Here is a 19,695-nt window from a genome sequence, read left to right on the forward strand (position 1 = left end):
AATAATTTGTGGGTGTCCAGTAGATATTTTGACATGGTCCTTCTAAAAAGGCTGTCAAAGCTACTGATCTTTCATGGCTTAACACATGAAATTACATGGATAAATAATGTGTTAACTATGGGGGGAAAAAATGGGATTAAATGGTCAGCCTTCATAGTAAGGGAGGATTATCCTCTCTGCTATTCAACATGGTTATTTATCCTGAAGATTGTGGTTTGGAAAAGGTGTTGGTAGAAGAAAAAAACAAGCAGGACACAGAAATGAAGGATGTAAGGTAAAAAAGAAATAAAAAAAATAAGAAGAGGAAGAAGAAAAAGAAAAAGAAGAGTAAACTTACTTCCATGTAATTGGCAAAAGCACTAGAGCTGGTAAATGCAGAAGAATGCTAAAGGGAGTGGCAACCCTAACTGCTTATGTCCTCGTGGGTTACATTTTAATTAAGAATTAGTATAGATAATTCTACAGAATATGCAATTCAGTGCTCATGGAGGATCAAGAAGAAAAACAAAACTTTTTTTTTTTTTTTTTTTAAAGGACATTCTATTTCTTGTATACCTGCACCTTGAGTATCATGTGCCAGTTCTGGGCCCCTCCTTTCAAACAGAGATTTAAAAAATATATAGAGAAGAGCAGTAAGGAAGATAAAAAGTAATGTAGGTTTCCTTGTGAGGAGAGTACAGACAGGATAGACTTCATCAGCTGGAAAGGGAGAGCTGGGGTGGCATATAAATCACCAGGGGCCTGGTGAGAGAGGAAGGGGAGTTATCTGCCACTGTTTCTTACACTGTAAAATCTAGGGACACCAAGCAATTCTTCACAGAGTGCATTTTCTTCTGTGAAACTCAGGTCCATGTGTCACTGCATACCGAAAGAGCACATGGGATCAAACTCAGATATATTAATGCCACAGAACACAATGTTATTAAACATTTAGCAGAGTTCACACAAGGCACAATGTTAATGTTCTGCTATGTCTTATTTTCCCTAATGAGTGAAACAAGAGGACTCTTTGTATTTCAGCCTCCTTCTTCCATTCTCCTGAACACCTATCACTCTACGAGAGGAGGACATTTAGTCTCAGTACAGTTTGGCAAGGAAAATCTTTCCCATGCTTTCTGAAATAGGAGTTATAGTCTTACCTGTGGTAGGCAGAAGGTCACATTGAGAACACCATAAGGAACCCAAGAATCTACAAAGGCATTGGCTTCCTTAATTTGACAGGAGACAGTGGTATACAATTACATTTTAGGGTAACAGATTAATATTTTAGTACTAAGTGAATGTATGCTACAATAACAAGAAGGCCATTGAGAACATTTAAAAAAAATGTTCATTATATTTTTTAAAACACACACGTGCTTTTATCTAGAATTACAGCTGCTGTACAATGCAGTATGGCCTGTGCAATGATTACACAATGTCCTTTACCAGCCTGCGAGGCATGTAATTCCAGAAGATGCCTCTTCATCTCTTCTGCTATTTCCTATTCCAGTTCTGGGAAATATTTTGGATTTTTTTCATCCTTCCCCTTTGGTCAAGGAGCTTATACCTCACCGAATGTTCCTCTGACTTCTTGTGGAAGGCTGGGAAAAAGGCTCCCGAGCTGTGAGTGGGCCTCTTGAGGTGACGCAGCTGTGGTTTGATGGCTGGCAGTGACAAAGCAAGAACAACAATGGTTAAATATTTACCATGCTTAGCATTCTCACACTGGTGGCCTAGAAATTAATTCCTTCGAAGCTGCATCCATCCCCTCAGTATACCCTGTCTGTATAAAGGAGGATTTCTCAGCCAGTGAACCAGGACTCTTTTGGGTTAGATAGATACAGGGGCTAGAAAAATGGTTAGAAGAAAGTTCAGGAATTAAATATACTAAAATGTGAAAATATGTATTATAAATATGGATGTAAAACTCTAGGATGAAAAATAGAAAACTGGGCAATTAAACACTTCAGAATACCTGATCTTGAAATCATGCCCTTACTCAGACATCCCAGAAACCCATAGCAGCCCAGGTGGATTCCAATGAATGTTCTCGAGGTTAAGAAACAACAGTTTAGACAGAAGATCAAGTACCAAAAAGTCTGAATGAAGAAGCAACTTCTATATTTACCTATCCACAAGCGGACAGTTAAACACCTCATTGTTTTCAAACTATCAAACAAAATCATTTTAAGACAATAAATCTGGACTGCGATCATGTTTCCCAGAATTCAGGAACAGGTGGAACTGAAGGGTTTTGTATGATTTTGCAGTAAACTACAGGGCACTGTGAACGTCATGCATGGACCTGTATCAATCTGACTATTCTCAGCTTTTTGACTGTGTTTATTTGAATCTATGTCTTGCTTTCTAACATCTTTACATAGGCAAAATAAAAACAAATGAAATAGGACTACAATCAAAATGTGTTTGTCTTATGCTTAGTTATTAGTTGCAAAATAATGAAGTAACAACACGATAATTAGTATGATAAGCACTTTAAAGAAAAGTCATTGCTCTCAGCATGTGTCCTAAGAAGAGAAAAAGATTCCCCTGTGTGAGCTAGCTAACATCAAATGCTAGCACACAGTCACAGTCTCATCTTGTTAAACTGTTGAAAAACACATCCAGATTTCTGCATAGTCTTATTCTTTTCTATTCTCAAATAAACTAGACTGACATTCATTAAAAGCTTCAAAATATCCATTAGGTGAGTTACTGTTCTTTGAGGCACATTCATTTTCCAGATTCATTCCATTTTCTGTTCTCAGCATGGATTCAGCCAAACTGTTATTGGATTTTCCATTGCTCAGCATGGGAGAATGTTTATTGTTAACTGGAATTTCACTGGAGCTGTTGCCAGAAGAGATGACTTGGCTAATAAGTACAAGTGGTTTAACCAGGACACTGACAGTGCCATTTATCATCCTTGTACAAAAGCTGATAAAGGGAATCCATAATATTTAATTTCTTTGGGCTTTATTGACTTGAGGTGCTGAGGAGAAGATTCTCTTAAGATTCCAGAGGTCTGTTCCCACATTTCTCACTGACTTCTCATCTGACCTGGACTGTAACATTTATCCTAGTTCCTCCATTTGTAAAATGGGAATAAAAAAGAGAAATACTTACCTTGTTCTGCTTGCAACACTACAATGAGGGACTGCCATCCTTGTACCACCCTATGCCCTTCCTGAGGGACACACATACTTCTAAATGATGACTATATTTTCAAGGAGGTCTGCTAAGCAAAAGGGAGCATAATGCTTGCTATCTGCTTCTAAGTTTTTGTTAAAACATTATATGTTGGGTATGATTCACCTTAAGTTTAACTGCAAATTCAGAGTCAAAGTGAGGCAGAATTTGAAGATACTTGCAAACACATTCACAGCAGACCAACTAACAGGTTTCAGAGAAAAATGTACCTTGTACAAATATTTATGTGAAGGGACAAAAATGTTCATTTCTCCATCCTTTTTTTTACCTGTGTGTAACACAAAAGCAACCTACTACAATCCATGCAGCTCTAGATAGATTAATAGCTTGAGGCACTACACCAGAAGCTATTCTTTTGTACAAACAGTGATGGATGCTCTCATAAGCAGCCATAGCTAATGTGTGAGAGACTCATTTGGAAGTGGTGGCACATATACTGAAGGGCAGGTAAACAAATTTGCCACAGTCTAAGCCATTCATCCACAAATCAAAAAAAAACACAGGGGTACCAAATACTGTCCCAAGTTCTGCATTTCAAATTGACCCTAAAATATGCAACGCACTCCCTGGGTGAGGTCAACTGGCATCAAAACCCGCTTTGAGAGGGAGCCCTTGAATTAACAATGTAGACAATGACAAGAGTTTCAGTTTTATGGAGAAGATGAACATAAGAAAACAGCGACCGAGGAGTCTGCCCTCTGTTGATTGAGTGTGATGGGCGTTTCATATCTCAGCTTGAATTTAAATCATGCACCATAGTCTGCAGGAATTATCGTATACTATAGTCAAATTTTAGCTGGAATTTCCTTGGTTCCACTCAGTCTCCTAGAAATTCAATTTCTGTTTCAGATTGTACTGATCTGCAATAGTTTTGGCCTTGTTGCAGTGAGAAGGAAATTATTATTGACTTAACTGACAAAATAAGGTATCATCACCTTGAGTATTTCTAACTCTCAAAAGTTGTTACAGCAACAAACACTCTTGTTACTACATAGTAGCTCCATTCTGATTAGAAAACAGAACAAGACTAGGCAAAACACTGATATCCTTTTTTCCTTTTGAAGCATTTTAAATCAGATACAAACATTTCTATTCATTCAAAATGCACATCCCTTCAAAAAAAAAAAAAAAGCCATTGAAATGTAATTTTCTTTAATGTCATCATTACAGTCACTGAGTGAATAGAACAATTTTTACTCAGAACACCTGCTGGGGAACAATTCAATTCTGATAAAAAATCAGAACACAGTCAGCTGAACAGCCACCGCTCCAAAAGGGGTTTGAGTGCTCTGTGCTGATATATAGTACCAGAGGGAGAAGAAAAGCTGGGGGGAAAGAAAGCAGGAAACCAGGAGGGAGAAAACCCATACAGGCTACTCAGCTTTCACATCTTTCCCCAGGCTGGTGGCAGATCCCTGCTGCCACCTCTGCAGGAGCACTCAACCATGGCTCACCACCTTTGCAACGAAGGAGGTCCAACAGCGACACATGCATGATTCACTTGACAGCACAGGCGCTGGAGGAGGCTCGGCAAAGCAACATCAGTGAGTCTGGATGAGTATGAGGAATGAGGCACTGCTGTCTCTCCCAGCTGTACTCATCTCATGAGGGGACACTGTGGCTTTGCAGAGGCACTGGGGTGGAAATCGTCTGGAACACAACTTGGTCCAGACAGTGGACTTTTTACTCTTCTCCAGACAGGCAAGCACTAATAGCCTGTGGCATAACATGGGCAAGGCAGTAACATGTTCCCTTGCCAAACCATCTGCAGTTAGTGGCCTCCAGGGACATCCTGAAGACAGACATTCTGCCATTTCAACCTCACCTCTCATCCTCCTGCAAGAATTATGGCAACTTTTGCCTTCAAATATTATGCAGGCAGGATAAAGAAAATCCTAGCAGAAGGGCTACAGGACATATGAAAGGCTGTTATGATCAGTAAAGGTGATTTACTTATTTAGTTAAATAATTCACGAGTGAAGTAAGGGAATTATTTCATCAGGCATTTTTACTGGGAGATGACTCAGGAAAGCTAGCGATACTGATGTTCCTAATGCAGTGTTCTGCTGCTATATCAAAAGAGTATGCTCAGGAGGGCTTATTCTTTCTTGCTTTTGGCTTCTTTCCCAACAAAGGAGGTTTTCTGCTGTAAGTAAAGGAGAGTCTCCAGGACAAAGAAGCAAGAGAACCACGACCGTATTTCATTAAAGACACACAAACACTCAAGAAATGTTCTGAACCTGGGGAGAATCAGTCTCCTAGGAGTGTTAACAAAATCTGTATGCTCATAAAAAATTCACTGTTTTCTCCAATGAGATACCTCAAGAAAAGAGTCTGAAGACAGCCAGCTCTTGGGGAGTCACCATGGCAATATCTGAGGGTTTAGTAGCTAAGGATGAGATTCTTCTGTCCAGGTATGCTTTATAATCTACTGACTGAATGCATATTATGCTTTCCTCCAAGTCCAGCCATCTCCTACATTGCCACCTAGCCTTATGTGACAACCTGAACACTGCAAGTTCCTGCTCCATAATATTGCACGAGATCCAACTTTCAGGAATATGAAAATGTGACATAGCTTGTAGAAAACTGTGTTGGTGGCTATCACCTGCAATATTAGTTTTTTCTGTACTCAGAAGAGAAACCTGTGGGGAAGGAACCCTACCAGTTTTCTTCTTTTACTCTCATCTATTAAAAGAAATTGCACAAGAAGCAGAACAAATACAATTATTTTCCCAGGCTTCTATACCTACCAGACAGTAACACTTCCCAGGTCCCTATAACTGCAGGGGAAAAAAAAAAAAAAAAAAAAAAAAAAAAAGTGACCACTAAAACTGTTACTTTTAAAACTGGAACTCCTTTTTCTCCTCCATGCTGAAATAAAATGCCTCAATGACAATGTCAGACTTTTCTTCTCTTTAAAAGGTTCCAGTGAATAAAACCAGCCTTTAACAGGGTCTTTAACTCACATATTCATGCTCTGAAGTTTCTGTAATGCATCAGTTTTCTGCAGCTCTGTAGCCAAATGAATGCATCAAAGATTTTAATTAAATAAAGAATTCCTACTTCACAGCTTTCCCACTTGTCCTGTTATCAAAGATACATATATCTATATCTATATATGTATGTATATAGATATATAAAGCATACATATATGTAAAAATTGGCAGTTCTAGAGAGGGTGTGAAACATGTAAAAGAAAGGGAGAAAAAGTTGACCTTCAAATACCTATTCTCTAGTCAGGGTACACTGCAAAAGAGTAGAAGTACAGCCTGCAGGTCTCAGACTTCTGGTTAGACAGGAACAGATGGCAGTCAGGCCTTTCTCTGGTTTCACAAATGGTCAAGCCCTGTGGGAGCACTGCCAGGGCTCCCTCCTATACACAGCTGCTTAGCCTCATAAACCTTCCACAGCTTTGTGACCTCTTGGAGGTTTCTTCCTCCTGCTCGCTTCAAATTTGCACGGCACAGAGTAAAAGGTTAGTGATCAGCACGAGTGACTGACCTGCTGGCAAAGAGGTAATGGGCTCACGTGCATATGTTTCTTGCTCTTGTCAGCTTCCCTTCTTCAGAAGTGACTAAACCCAGCAAAATAAAGCTCACATTCTTTCTCAACTCACTGCATGAGATTCACAGAAAGAACAGTAACATTTTCTCAAATTGAAAATTGTGTGTGTGTATTTACAGCAGACTGTTTCTTAACTACACATTGATTAGTGGCTGCCTCCAGCAAAAGCAACCCGCCTGAAATATGATCATATAGGGCATAAACAAACCAGTACTATAATGGCTGTAAACAAAATGCATCACTGGGCTACATAAATAGGAAATATGGCACTATCATCTATTTCCAACCTGTATTTTAAATAGCAGTATAGGAAGGGCTGATTTGCATACTGTACTAGAGTAAACACTTTGCGGTGTAAGCCACAGTAACAGGGCACACGTAGGAAGGAATCAGCGTTCAACAGCCAAATGGAAAAAACCCACTGTGTCCTTGATCAATGCCAAAACATACAATGAGGTGGGAAATCTTTAACAAAGAGAGAGTCAAAACACAGCTCGTCATTTCTGCAAGTGCCAGCCAGAAGACACCTTTACATAATTCAATGTGAGGTTGTCACAGTGAGCATTGCTACTGGAAGTAGGGCAGAACTGGCAACAAATCCACAGTGTCCTTTAGCAAAAAGAGATGTTGCTGGGTTAATTGCTCCCCTCTCTTACAGGATTCTCCCTACTGCTGGTTTTCTACTCTGACCAGTTAACAAATCCCTAGATCTGATAGTTTTAAAGGGGAGTAAACATTATTCTTAAATAACAGATGAGTTAACTGGGGCACACAAGAACTATTTAAGCAAGGTCACCTAGCAAGTCAGTAATAAACAAGGGACTGTACTTGGTAGCTTATGGCAAAACCCTCTCTTCTGTATTATATTTGCTACCATGGTGGTCTACAGGGTGAGAACAAGTGTTACACATAAAATGGAATGCAAGATTTGTTGTTTGCAGGTACTCATTAATGAGTTGATTGATTAAAAGTGGTAATGACATTGGCAAAAATGGATGAAAAATAATGTGCAAACACTGCTCATTAAAATTGAACATGGGACCAGTGCAAATATGCCAAAATGTATAAAAAGGGAACTTGTTTTGAAATTAGATCTGTTTACATTGCCTGCAAGTTATGGCTGGAGTGTGACAAGAATGTTTTATTCCACAATTTTTCCTTTCAAAAAAAACAAAAGGTATTTTTTATTCAAAAATATATATACGTATCTAAAGAACAAGACCTCTAAATGCCACCTGCAAGAAAATTCTGGGTGAAAACATTCAAAGTAGTAGCCTCCCCTGTGAATATAAATACAAGAATTTACCCGGTGTTGGGACCCTATGAGAAACATGCTATATATGCAGCTAATGCTGATGGTCACTGCCAATGATGGGATACTACAGAGGTTAAGAGGACGCATTTATGGTGCTTACTGACTGTACTTTCTATCTAAAACTGTCTCAGGTTAGTTACGTAGGAGTCTTCATGTGAGCATGCTGCCCAGTGGTTTGAATTTTACTTTCAATGATTGTCTTCTTTTTTTGTTTTCACAGAGGGGAATGTTCCACAGAGCACAGTGTTTTACTAAGGAAAAACAGTATTTTGAATTCTCTCACATTCCCGCCCGCTCTTCTCTTTACTGGTATCCACGTGGTGGCTGCAGCTGTGCTGATGGAAACAATCTGCCAAGGTGGCAGTCGCAAAAGAACATCATGCCACGAACAGGTTGGAGAACTGACACTGCATGGAAACATGCTATGGCATGTGGGCCTCTATTTTTAGAGCCACACCACACCTCATCTACTGGCACAGCAGCCGCTGATGAAAATATCTGCAGCAAAACTTTTTGCAGTACTTCACTTGAAATTTTTATTTCTTTCTTGGTGATTTCTTGTTGTTTTCCTATACATATACCTTTTCTTTCAATGACTGCGAATAACACATACATGAATGCCTTTCTATATGCCCAAGACAAGATAATATCTTGACAATTTGTTCAAACTAAACCACTATCTTCTATAACTGCTCCTTATTCTCCTCCTTTTCTTCTGGCAGTTGTATGGGACAAAGATAAAGAGAATAAGAAAATGTCTATCATGGTGAAATAGAGACAGAACCATAGAATCACAGAATATCCAAGTTGGAAGGGACCCACAAGTATCATTGAGTCCAACTCCTGGGTCCTCAAAGGACCACCCAAAACCAACCAACCAACCAACCAACCAAACAGAAACAGCAAGACCTGGGGGACAGGAAGAGCACACACACAAAAAGCTACACTTGGCTCCACAAAACAGCCTCATTTTTCTCTTCAGCATCCATGTCCATGTGAAAAAGGCCCAAATTAATTTCCTGATTGAATTAAGACAGCTTGTGGACAGTTTTGCGAGCTGCAAAATAAAAGATATTTGTTTAAAAAAATGAAAGGTGGTGAAGCTTAAAAATAATAGTTCATTTGTTCCACCCCAGTGAATGGGCTTAACTTTTTAATGTGATACATGAAAGTATTCCTTCTCCCACATATCATGTACTAGAGTGCCTTTGTCCAATGCAAATGATTATTATTGCTGACTGACCTGGCAATGTAAGACGGTTTGCTGAGGAACCTGAGCCTGTTGAACCAGCTGAAAGTTGTGTTGCACCTTTAAAGAGAAAGAGTAGTTTCAGCAGAGATAGACGAACAGTAGTCCAACTAGCCACACAAATGCTTTTTGTAGTGCTGCCACTGCCATGAGGTGTTTGTTGTCTTCTTTCTGCCACTTCTTTTCAGAGATTTTAAGCCAGGCTAACTTACTTGTGAGACAGGGCAAATAGCCTCACTTTTGGGGAGCTTTCAATCCAGAGGAGTCATTATCAAACATACTTTTCTTCTTTTTATCAATTACTGAGTTTGGGTGGAGATACCTGAGTTATTGATACTGGAAGTTTCACATTCTTAAGCAATAGTGGGTTTCCAAAGCTTTGGAGGCATGAACCATCACCACCTCTCAGACAGCTTTCTCTTCAGCTATCTCCATGTCCTCATAGAACTGGCAATGGTCAATTTTATTGCCCAAGGTGATTCTGAAGACAGTTACACAGCACTTACCTTGCTTCTGTATCACATCAGTAGGTAAGCTGGCATCACTTTGGGAACCACTGGTTGGTAGTGACTCCAGAAACTTCTGTCTCTGGCTATACACTCCAGAGAAAGGACTCCGACACTGTATTTGCAAGTGGAGTTGAGTCACTTTAGATGCCTTTTCCAAACCATCTTTTCTTGCCTCATGCTTATGTGACAGGCTGTATTTTTTATTTGAAGACCACAGTTGACTACATCAATACCTTCAATATCAGAAATTGTATTCATCTCTAATCGAAGAACTAGGGGTAAATTAAGAATCAAACCAAGCCAGTAAGGCATAATATAAGCAGGTACAGTGGTGGGCGCATTCTTCAGGAAATCAATACCAGTGAACCTTTCAGAGAGGAAAGGAATGAATTAAAGCTGGAATTTCAGGTAAAAGGGAATGCATGAAGCCTTTCAGGCTTGTACTGAATGTCTGTGAACATCACAACTTTCTTGGAGAGAATGGCTTAGTTTCTGTCACTGTTTATCATGATTATTTATTCTTTATAGAAAAGATTAAATAGAAAAACAGCAGTGATATGGAAAAAATCTATTCATTACTAGTTCACAGGTGCTTCCCAAGTCTGCCTGGGTCATAAGCCAAGTCTACCTGTGGCATAAGACACTTTGTAAAAGACAGTATGCATAGACATAGCTGAAATACTGTGAAAGGAAGTTTGTAAACAATACCAGAACATGGGACACAAGCCCTCTGGGATAGATACACGTGTTCCAAGTGGCACAGAAAAAGAAAAAAATCACAGTGGGCATGAATGTGGTGTGTTGTTGATGGAGATGCTTTTATGTTGTGATTTCAGTCTTTTCATGAGAGACCTAGAGACTTGGAATATCTTTGTTTTCGAACATAAGCAGAGTGATTTCATGATGCAGTTATATGAATAATTGAATAAAGTGTTTTTTCCCTCCATTTAAATGATAAAACACAAATACAACCAAAGATGGCAAGAGTGTTTGCTGCCAGTTTATAAATGCACTTTGAATTTGAAAGAAAAATCTCCCATCTTTAAAAGCTGGATTTTGGGAAAGCAAGAAAGCTGAAATGAGAACATAACCTTTTTTTGAGGATGAGCGTCTGAGATGTTATTTGGTCTCAGAATATATGGTAACATTTAGTTTTGAAACCAGTGAAAAGCTGGTGGGAATGAGTACACGCAACCACAGCACCTCTGATTTCAGGAACATGTTGTATATTGATATGCAGACACTGGCAGTGCAGGAAGGAAGACTAAAATCAAGGTTCATGACAGCCAGAGGACATTGCCACCTGGAGAAAGGGGGAGCTGTGAGGATGACACATGTAATCTTCAAACACATACAGGTTTGGGAATGTGTTTAGAAATGAGATAATGTCATTAACTCCTCCTCACAGAGGGTTGTGGTGAACAATGGATGACATCCAAGCAATGTTCCCACTATTCTTAGAAAAAAAGGTAATTATTACTATTACTCTATGGGGAGCTGGATGCTGGAAAGCAAATGGCAAGTGCCACGCCTGGACCAGATGTAGAAAGCACCAGAATAAAATGAACCCTTCTGCAACTTTAATTTAAATGGAGTGGAGACCTCATTGTTTTTATTTGGTAACAGGATGAACATACATGGACTCAGTTACAGAAAAATTGGAATGCTGAAAAATGCTTTATACATTTAAGAGACCACAAGCCTCCTCTTTCAAATAAGGAACTAACAATAAATACATATTGTTTAAAATTATTCTCAGAACATTTGAGAATACTTGCATTACATGGCATGATTCATTTCAGTTTTGCACTTTTTTTCCCTTGTGAATCTTATCAAACCAAATAGGTTTTTTCATTACCCAACCCTCCCAGTCCGAGAAGCAAACTAGCATTGAGTTTTACTTCAGGCATGGAAGGTAATTTGTTTTCCATACCCTGGTGCAAAATAGCATAACAACCTGTCTCTTTCTTCTTTGAAAAATGTTAGAGAACAATTGTCTATTGTTTATTGTAGTTATGTTGAAGAAAGGTATCTCCATTATCACTTCTGCTAATACAAACACACTCTAAAGTTTATGTTCAGCTTCATACATAGAATTCCCTGCAGTTGAGAAAAGGTTATTTTACAAGACCAAGATCCTTGAATTTGGTTAATTTCGCCTTATCCCTCCTACCAATAGGTTTGATTATTCTTAGCTTTATTTAGGACCTATCAATGAATTGCTAACCACAGAGCAGTGAAATCTACTGACACAGATAAGCCACAATGGTCACCCTTCCACCCTGCTGAAGGCAGTCAGTGCACTGAGGATGCCTTTGATGGAAGTGCCTACTCATTCACGTGGCTGCAAGAAGTAGCATCACAATAGCGAAGAGAGATATATCATCTTTTTTAAACATTGTGGTGGAAGCAACTCCTACCACAGCAAAGGAAGACGGCACTACCTTGGTGGAATGGCTTTACACAGAACCGCCCTGCTTTTAACGAGTTGTACAGGTCTTGGTTGTTTAGTCTTTGGCCCCAGATGCTGCAGTGGAGCCAGCAGTACTCTGCATGCAGCTTCCTTTGATTTCAGTGCAACTAAAAGAGTGATCAGGCCCTCGGTGTTATTTTGCTCTAAGCTGATGTTGCAAATGCAATGGCTTTTGCTTATCAGAGAAGAAGGGGAGGAGAAAAGGGAAGGAAAATATTCCTGTGAGAATCTGGGCCTGTAGACAACCAGAAGGGCTGGTAAAACCCCAACCAGAACCCTACAATAAAAATAGCAAATATTTAAAAAAATTGCATATAAAACTGTATAAAAATATCATCCAAGCAAGAAGAAAAGGATAATGCTCACTGTCATTCTACTGCTAGGTTTTATCACTAGAAAACCCCAATGGCCATAAGTAGTTTTGTTTGATAGATGCACTCCTAAAACCACCAGAAGAGACAATGGGATACATATATTCCTCCTACCACTGGATAGCTTCTAAACCTGGGGTATGACAAGCACACAGCAGTCAACACATATGAACTTGGAAGAAATAAAAATAATACAAAATGCCAAGAGTATGCTGTGAGGCTTGGGAGTGCTGTCATGTGCTAAGGTATTAGGGTAACTCTGCTAAAACTGAGCTCTGGACTGCGAAGCCGTGATTACTTCAAGTCGTGAGCCAGCTGGTCTGAAGTGGCTCTGTTTCCTTCTACTCTGTGGTCAAGTCACCAGAGCAGAGAGAGCTGGTGCCTTGAAGCCAGACATAGCTGGCTGATAACGTGTGTCATGGTCCTGCTTGGGCACAGGTGAGAACCCTCCATGCTTGTTCATGGTGAAAAAGGTATACTGAAACAAAGAGAGGGCTGGCTCAGCAAATGGAAATGCCTGGCCCATGTTTCTTTTTAACAGAAAATGGTGGCATCAGCAGCAGTCACCTGCTATGCTCTTTGAGCACAGTAATCAGATCTGTGATCAGTAATCCAAAACAGGGTTGGCTGGGATTGCAAAACCTCTGTCCCCATGGAAGTAGGGAGACCACCACGTTAAGACACACATCTGCCACTAAACTGAGATGGGGGTAGACCTGCTCATGCCACAGGTGGCACAAGTGGGATAGAGCTCTGCACCCACTTCAGAGGGAGCAGAACTTGCACCTTAAAATGTGAAAGCATTTTTCCCTCCCTTCTACCTGGCCAGATCCATAGAGCAATTTGCACAGAGTCTGTGTCATCAGGGCTTGTTCTCATCCTCAGTGAGGGCATTCCTGTTTTTGAGTGCTGATGCTCAGACATCACTTCTGAGATAGATCAGCACTGGTCCAGCACATGCAAAAGCAATGGTTCTGTTGTTTTTAATTATTGCATGAGATGATGGATTAAAAGAGAGTAAGAGAGAAGCACTTGAGTATGCTGTCATTTGCTGAGCATAAATGGCTAACATATGGTATAGATCATCAGGATGAGCTTCAATATTGTAGAATCAACTGGGAGGAGAAAGGATCCAATAAGAAATGTTTAAGACCATCTCCTGAATTCATAGAGATGGGCTGGTTAATTCTAGTTGAGCCTACAAAAGTGTTGTCCTTGTCAGATTCCATCATTTCCAATTTGAATGGATTATTGTGCTTTTGAGTTAAAAAACAGACCCATTGCAGAATTTGCAAGGACTAACAATGAAAGTGCTTCTTGTTGCCTTCAGCTAGGCAAGCTTATGAAACTTCTGATAATAAAGCAGCTTTATACAGCACTACAACCAACGCTGTCTGAAATATTTTTTTCTTCTAGACTTAGCTTGTAAGACTTTGTATGTACATAAGCAAACATATGCATATTCAAGTGGTAGTTTGTAAAAATGCCACCACATACCATTTTTCTCTGGCATAACCAACCACATTTTGGAAAGGTTCTCTCCGATCACAAAAATTTTGTTTGAAAAAAGCAACTTTGAGACAAATGGAATTTGCCTTTTTCATTCACCCATGGGGAACCAGGCTCTCAAATTCCAGACTCATGCTGCTGCTAAACCTCCTATTGCACTGATATGTAGTGTGTATATATACCAGCCAAAGCTGTACAGAAGACTGCACGTTTAGATAAGCATCAGGCTGCTTAGATTGACTACACTGAAACACACTTAAATCTAAAATAGAAATATATATATATATTTTTTTTTTTCATCTGCCACTTATTTTGACACCAGAAAAAAAAAAAAATGTTGGCATCTGGCATCTATCTTGTTTCTCTAAAATAGAAAAAAAATGGTGATACCCACCATCTTTTTATAAGGAAACACAAAAATCTGACCATAGTTTGTAAGGAAGCTAGTTAACATAAGTATTTTGAGAGAGTGCATCATAGGCTTTTTCATTAAAACATAGATAAACAAATCCCTTCTTTCACATAGGTGAACAGTTCTTGCATGTTTTGTCATGCAAACCAACAGTTCAAATCACTGATTGAATGCAGCACAGAGAACTGCTACCCTTTGAGCTACTTAAATAATGAACAGTATAATAGATATATATTTTTTAATGGAATAACACTTTTTTTGTTGTTTATTTAATTATAGCGTGTCCAAGAGTTCAAGCACTACTACATCACCATGAATCAAATACCTGCTAATTCCCCAAACACCAGTTCGAGTTAAAGAAGGAAACACTGACAAGGATACCTGCAGTGACATCCTGCATGTCTTAATGGGGAGAAGTGTCTGGATTCACCCTCTCATATTACACAACAGTTTTGCAGATGTAAAAGATTCCTGATGCCCTTCCAGCAGGGAAGAATTTTCCAAGAGCACCAACCACCCCCACGTAGTGGTGGAAGCATGCCATCTTTATCACACAGCTTCCCAGCTCATTAGATGCACTTTGACACCAGGATGCTTGGTGCCTACCAGTAGGACCTCTCAAATAATTCAGGTTTTCAGCCTGGGACAAGCAGTATGGGTCCTATATTTGCAATATTTCTGCCTTATTCATTGTATAGTCTAACTGAGGCATCTAAAAGGAAGGCATCAAAAAACATAACTTCTATACATCCAGGCAAAAATTAGGTAAGGATGCAACAACAGAAATCCTTTCTCACTCTTTGTAAACATAGGCCATGCCATTAGCAGATAAAGACCTAATTGTTTTCCTCTCTCTTTTTTTTCCTTCTTTTTTTTTTTCTTTCATGGAATAAAGTAAGAGAAAGCAGTTCTGTATTTTTTTCTTTTCACTTTTATTATTTCTTACACAATTGCACAGTGGCTGATCTCTAGTTTAACTGGGAGGTGTCTAAACATACCATTCCTTGGCTCACAATGCACTGGCACAATGATGCAGAGTGTTCCAGGGAGGCGGGGGGGGGTCTGGGTATGGTAAAGTAGGTGTAATCTGGGATGGGATTCCATGAGATACTTTCATCTGGCCTAGTGTCTTTGTAGGATCTCAGTTCCTAGATTTCACTTTCACTTTGTGTATTTCCAAGCTAATAGAAGAGATTTCATAGGGATTTTTTAAAGTGACAATTTAAGAAAAAATCTAAAAAATGCTAATAATCCACTGTACCAAATCCAGATGAATTTAAAAGAGCAGGAAAATGTTAGAGCTAGCTGTGACTGACTGTATATTGCAAAACATTTTACTGCACACCTGTGTGCTGAGATCAGTAACTTCTCTCTCTGACTACGGCATTTCTTCTAGAGTGGCATCCAGTTCTGATCTGTAGTCCCTGAGAGGCAGTACATCTGCCACTTCCCTTAGTAGCTCCTGTCAGTGGCAAATAATCTTGGTAATCCAGGAAAAACATTTTCCAGCTTGACCTCATACATTTGTGCCAGTTCATAAGGAACAAGAACTGACCAGCTGTGAATTAAGCAGTCTTGCTTTGCTATCTGAAATAAGTTAGTCCCAGAAAGAAACAAAACAGAAGCAGATGAAGAAAAAGATTTAGATTTCTTTTTAAAATTATTCTATTATGCACGACTAAGGCATCTCTAGTCACAGTTTGTTAGGTAAAGGTAACTTAGAAAGTATTGACTAAATCATCCTGCACCGCTGACCAAACTCTTGGTCACAGTATGTTCTCCCTGACTTCAGGAAGGAGTCTGATGAAACCAGGACTGAGTCATTGCTGTGGTATTTTATTCTGCATTATTGATATTTCATCAGTGATGTGCCTTCAGAGGGTCTGGTCCAGGCTGGAAGTCATAGTCTACCGCACTTAACCAGGGAATGAATGTTGATGGTGGGGGGAAAGAGGAGGTGGGGCAGTGCTGCATGGTGGCACAGCCCTCTCCCTGTCACACAGCATGGAGTACGCTCAGTGCTGACTGGGGTGCTCGGTACCACCTAATAGCACCCCTTCTTTTTTCACAAAATCTACCCTGGAAGGCACACAGAGCTACCACTGAAGCAGGAGCCCAATACTGGAAACACTATGTGCCTTTATATTTATTTTATTCAAATGAGCTGGTAGAGTGATGCCAATGGTGAGATCTAAGAACTGTTAGAGTTATTTTTGTTCATCTGCCTTCTGAAAACATGTAATTTAAGTGCAACCTTTTCACAGCATGAACCTAATCTAAGTCTCTGGCTTTGATCAAACTCTGGTGTCCAAAAAAAGAACTCTAAATGTCTCTAGCCTCAATAATTAAAACCCCAAATACAAACACTCCTGAGTGAGAAGGTATTCATGTTTAAATGCGGATTTACGCTGAGCTGACTGCTGTGATTTTTGCTAGTGTTATGTGAAGCTCGTCACTGTACATGCGCATTTTAAGCAGGAACAGAGGCCCAAGCTCTAATATAGGCTAGTGGTGAAGTCCTATGCTTTTGAATGTGAAAAAGAAACACCAAAGAGCGGCCTTCCTAAGCCAATGTTTTGCATGTTCTCCACATAGCAAAGAGACATGACAGCAGTCTGATTCCTTGCAAAATACATACATGACTAACACAGCAAGACCATATCCTGAGTGAAAAGAAGTTATGCAGAAAACAACTGTATGTGTATGCACGTGTGTCTTGATTTCCACATGGACAGGTAAAATTACTCACAATTAACTGGATCCTTACTAAGATTCCAATCCAGAAAAGTACTTACATATATTAGAAATTTCTCATAAAAACATACCCTCCCAAATCGAGGCCTGAGTGGGTTTTTTAACATTTTTTCTCTAAAGTGAGCTAAAATGATGGCTCCTGTCCATGTGTCTAACTCCACTGGATGAGACAGTTTGATTCACTGACTCCAGCAGTGTATTTAGGACACACTTTCTCATTTTGTTTTTGTTTGTCCATACTTCTCCAGCCATGCTTTTCCTTCCTTTGTCCTGTCAATTCAGTCAGTGATGAAAGAAATACCACACTGAGATGAAAGTAAGAATCGATCTGTGTGATTCCCTGCTGCCCTTCTTCTCTTAGATCTTCAGGCCAGACCAAGAGTGATCACTGACAGCCAATGAACAAATGTGGGAAACAGCTCATTATCTGCAATCTCAAGTCAAAGCAGGCACATCAAGCTGTACATTAGTACACACTGTCAGAGCCTGACAACAAAATTTGCCCTAAGGGAATATCACTTTCATTTATTATTTATTTAATTTTACTAACTGCAAAAACACAATAAAATCAAGGGTTGAGTGAGTCTGCCTGCTGTTTAGAAGAAAAAATACTTTGCTTATCATTGTATCATCTATGAATAACATCAAATCTTAAAAAATCGTAAATTGACTCTACAAATTGACCATTCTTATGCATAAAATCTTCTAAGGCAAGGGTAAAACTGCTGTCAAATTTTGTCTACCAGCAACTGGAAAAAAAAACTCTTGGGGAAAAAGAAAAAGAGTAAAAGGGAAGTTTTCTTTCTTTTTTTTTTTTTTTTGAAATTCTTCCGCATCATCTTAATGTTGGTTTCACAAGCTGAGACATAGCAAAGTGCAATACGATTTTTCGAAGATGACTCATCTATGAGCTCCACCTGTCCAGAAAATGGAACCATTTGCATCAGGAAATCACCAGATTTTTTTTTTTTTAAAGAAAAAATCTCCCCAAAACAACAAAAAATGCACACATACACAAACAAACAAACAAAAATAAATCTGACCCCCCAAAACAAGGCCCCCACCCTAGAACCCCGAGTCATTAGCTGTGAAGTAGCCAGTGGGAGGAGGAGTGTTTTGGAAGTTGTTTACTGCCTTCCTCAGAAACTGGTCTTTGCGGAAGGAGAACAGGAATGAAGAAGCTCAGCTAAAATGATGAAAGAAATTTGCAGTCTCTTTTTTATATATATATTTTTACTCTTCTGTATCTGGAAAAAAAAAAAAAGAAAAAGGAAAGTGTCAAATGCTGCCTTTCTTCCCTGTGTCCAAGGAGCAGGTGATCTGGGAGAGAAAATGAAGTATATCAGTTTAGACAGACTCATTCCCTCGAAGCACTGTAATTTTGCTTAACTGTTGAAAGGCTGCAAGGTGATTTACATGAAATTGATACCTCTTATTGACTTGTGAAAATATCATTTTGTCTTACACAAAGTGAAATCCATTGCTCTGTGGATAATCCACCAGAAATTAAACTTTTGACAACCTTGGGATTGTGTAACAGAATTCATCCTGCTTAGATCAAGAGGTCCCAGTAAGTTTCTTTGCTTTAGAGCTCTCTGATTGCCCTTGCTAACTAGCTATTTCAGTACTTTTTTGGTCATAAAAGCAACAACATTGTACATATGGTTTGGGGTGATAAAAGGAAAATGCTCCAAACACAAAAGCTTACTATTTTTTAAAAAGCTCCTCTCTCCCTAATAGTTGGCAATGAAAAGCAGAGCCTCGAGGATGGATGGGTGTTTAAGACCTAAGAAAGAATGTACATACTACGTTCTGCTTGACTTGTCTGTAACAGAAAGCTGACTTAATACAGTAACTGCAAAATTGTACCTCTGATCCAATTATGATGCTGTGTAAATTTGGTTGCAATTTGCTAATCTCCAGCAACTATTTGCCCAGGGTAGCGAGTAATGTCACAAATCTTTGTATAGTATCGGTAGGTGTTGACTAGAAAATACTGAAACAATACACAATATCAAAATGCATGTTGGTGGAGAGAAGCCATCTTCTCGTTGAGAGTATTCAGCCCAAATAAAGTCTAATAGGTTCTTGAGTATGACAGCTAGGAGCAAATAACAGCAAAAGACACTATCAGAGCTACACATTCACAACAGAAGGAAAAATATCCCTGTGAGGAGGAGCTTGTCAGTATTACTCCTAGCCATACTGTAGTAACGGGCTGTCTTCCTGTACAAGGAACTTCTGACAAGTCAGGTATCTAGGGACAAGTTATTTATGAAACCATCTCTCACAGCAAACATATGATATAAAAATATTCAGGACCCACTTAGGAGTTTATATTTGC

The 19,695-nt window shown here is 39.3% G+C and overlaps 1 protein-coding gene across 8 annotated transcripts in view; it reads right to left on the bottom strand.

The window, feature by feature from the left end:
• Positions 1 to 531: 531 nt before the first annotated feature.
• The window catches only part of PDE1C (phosphodiesterase 1C), a 306,050-nt gene continuing 286,886 nt past the window's right edge, over positions 532 to 19,695 (bottom strand). For 6 of the 8 annotated variants that reach the window (XM_035316719.1, XM_035316723.1, XM_035316722.1 and 3 more), the window contains 2 exons: positions 9,318 to 9,383; positions 532 to 1,646 (listed from right to left, as the gene is read on the bottom strand). In XM_035316719.1, coding sequence (XP_035172610.1) covers positions 1,477 to 1,646; positions 9,318 to 9,383 — 236 coding nt within the window. In that variant the 3' untranslated portion in view covers positions 532 to 1,476. Of the gene's footprint in view, positions 1,647 to 9,317; positions 9,384 to 11,411; positions 18,599 to 19,695 lie in introns of those variants that run through there. The other 2 variants (XM_035316721.1, XM_035316726.1) reach the window with 2 other exon arrangements.

This window comes from Oxyura jamaicensis, chromosome 2 (assembly GCF_011077185.1).
Source record: "Oxyura jamaicensis isolate SHBP4307 breed ruddy duck chromosome 2, BPBGC_Ojam_1.0, whole genome shotgun sequence".
Lineage (NCBI taxonomy): Eukaryota > Metazoa > Chordata > Aves > Anseriformes > Anatidae > Oxyura > Oxyura jamaicensis.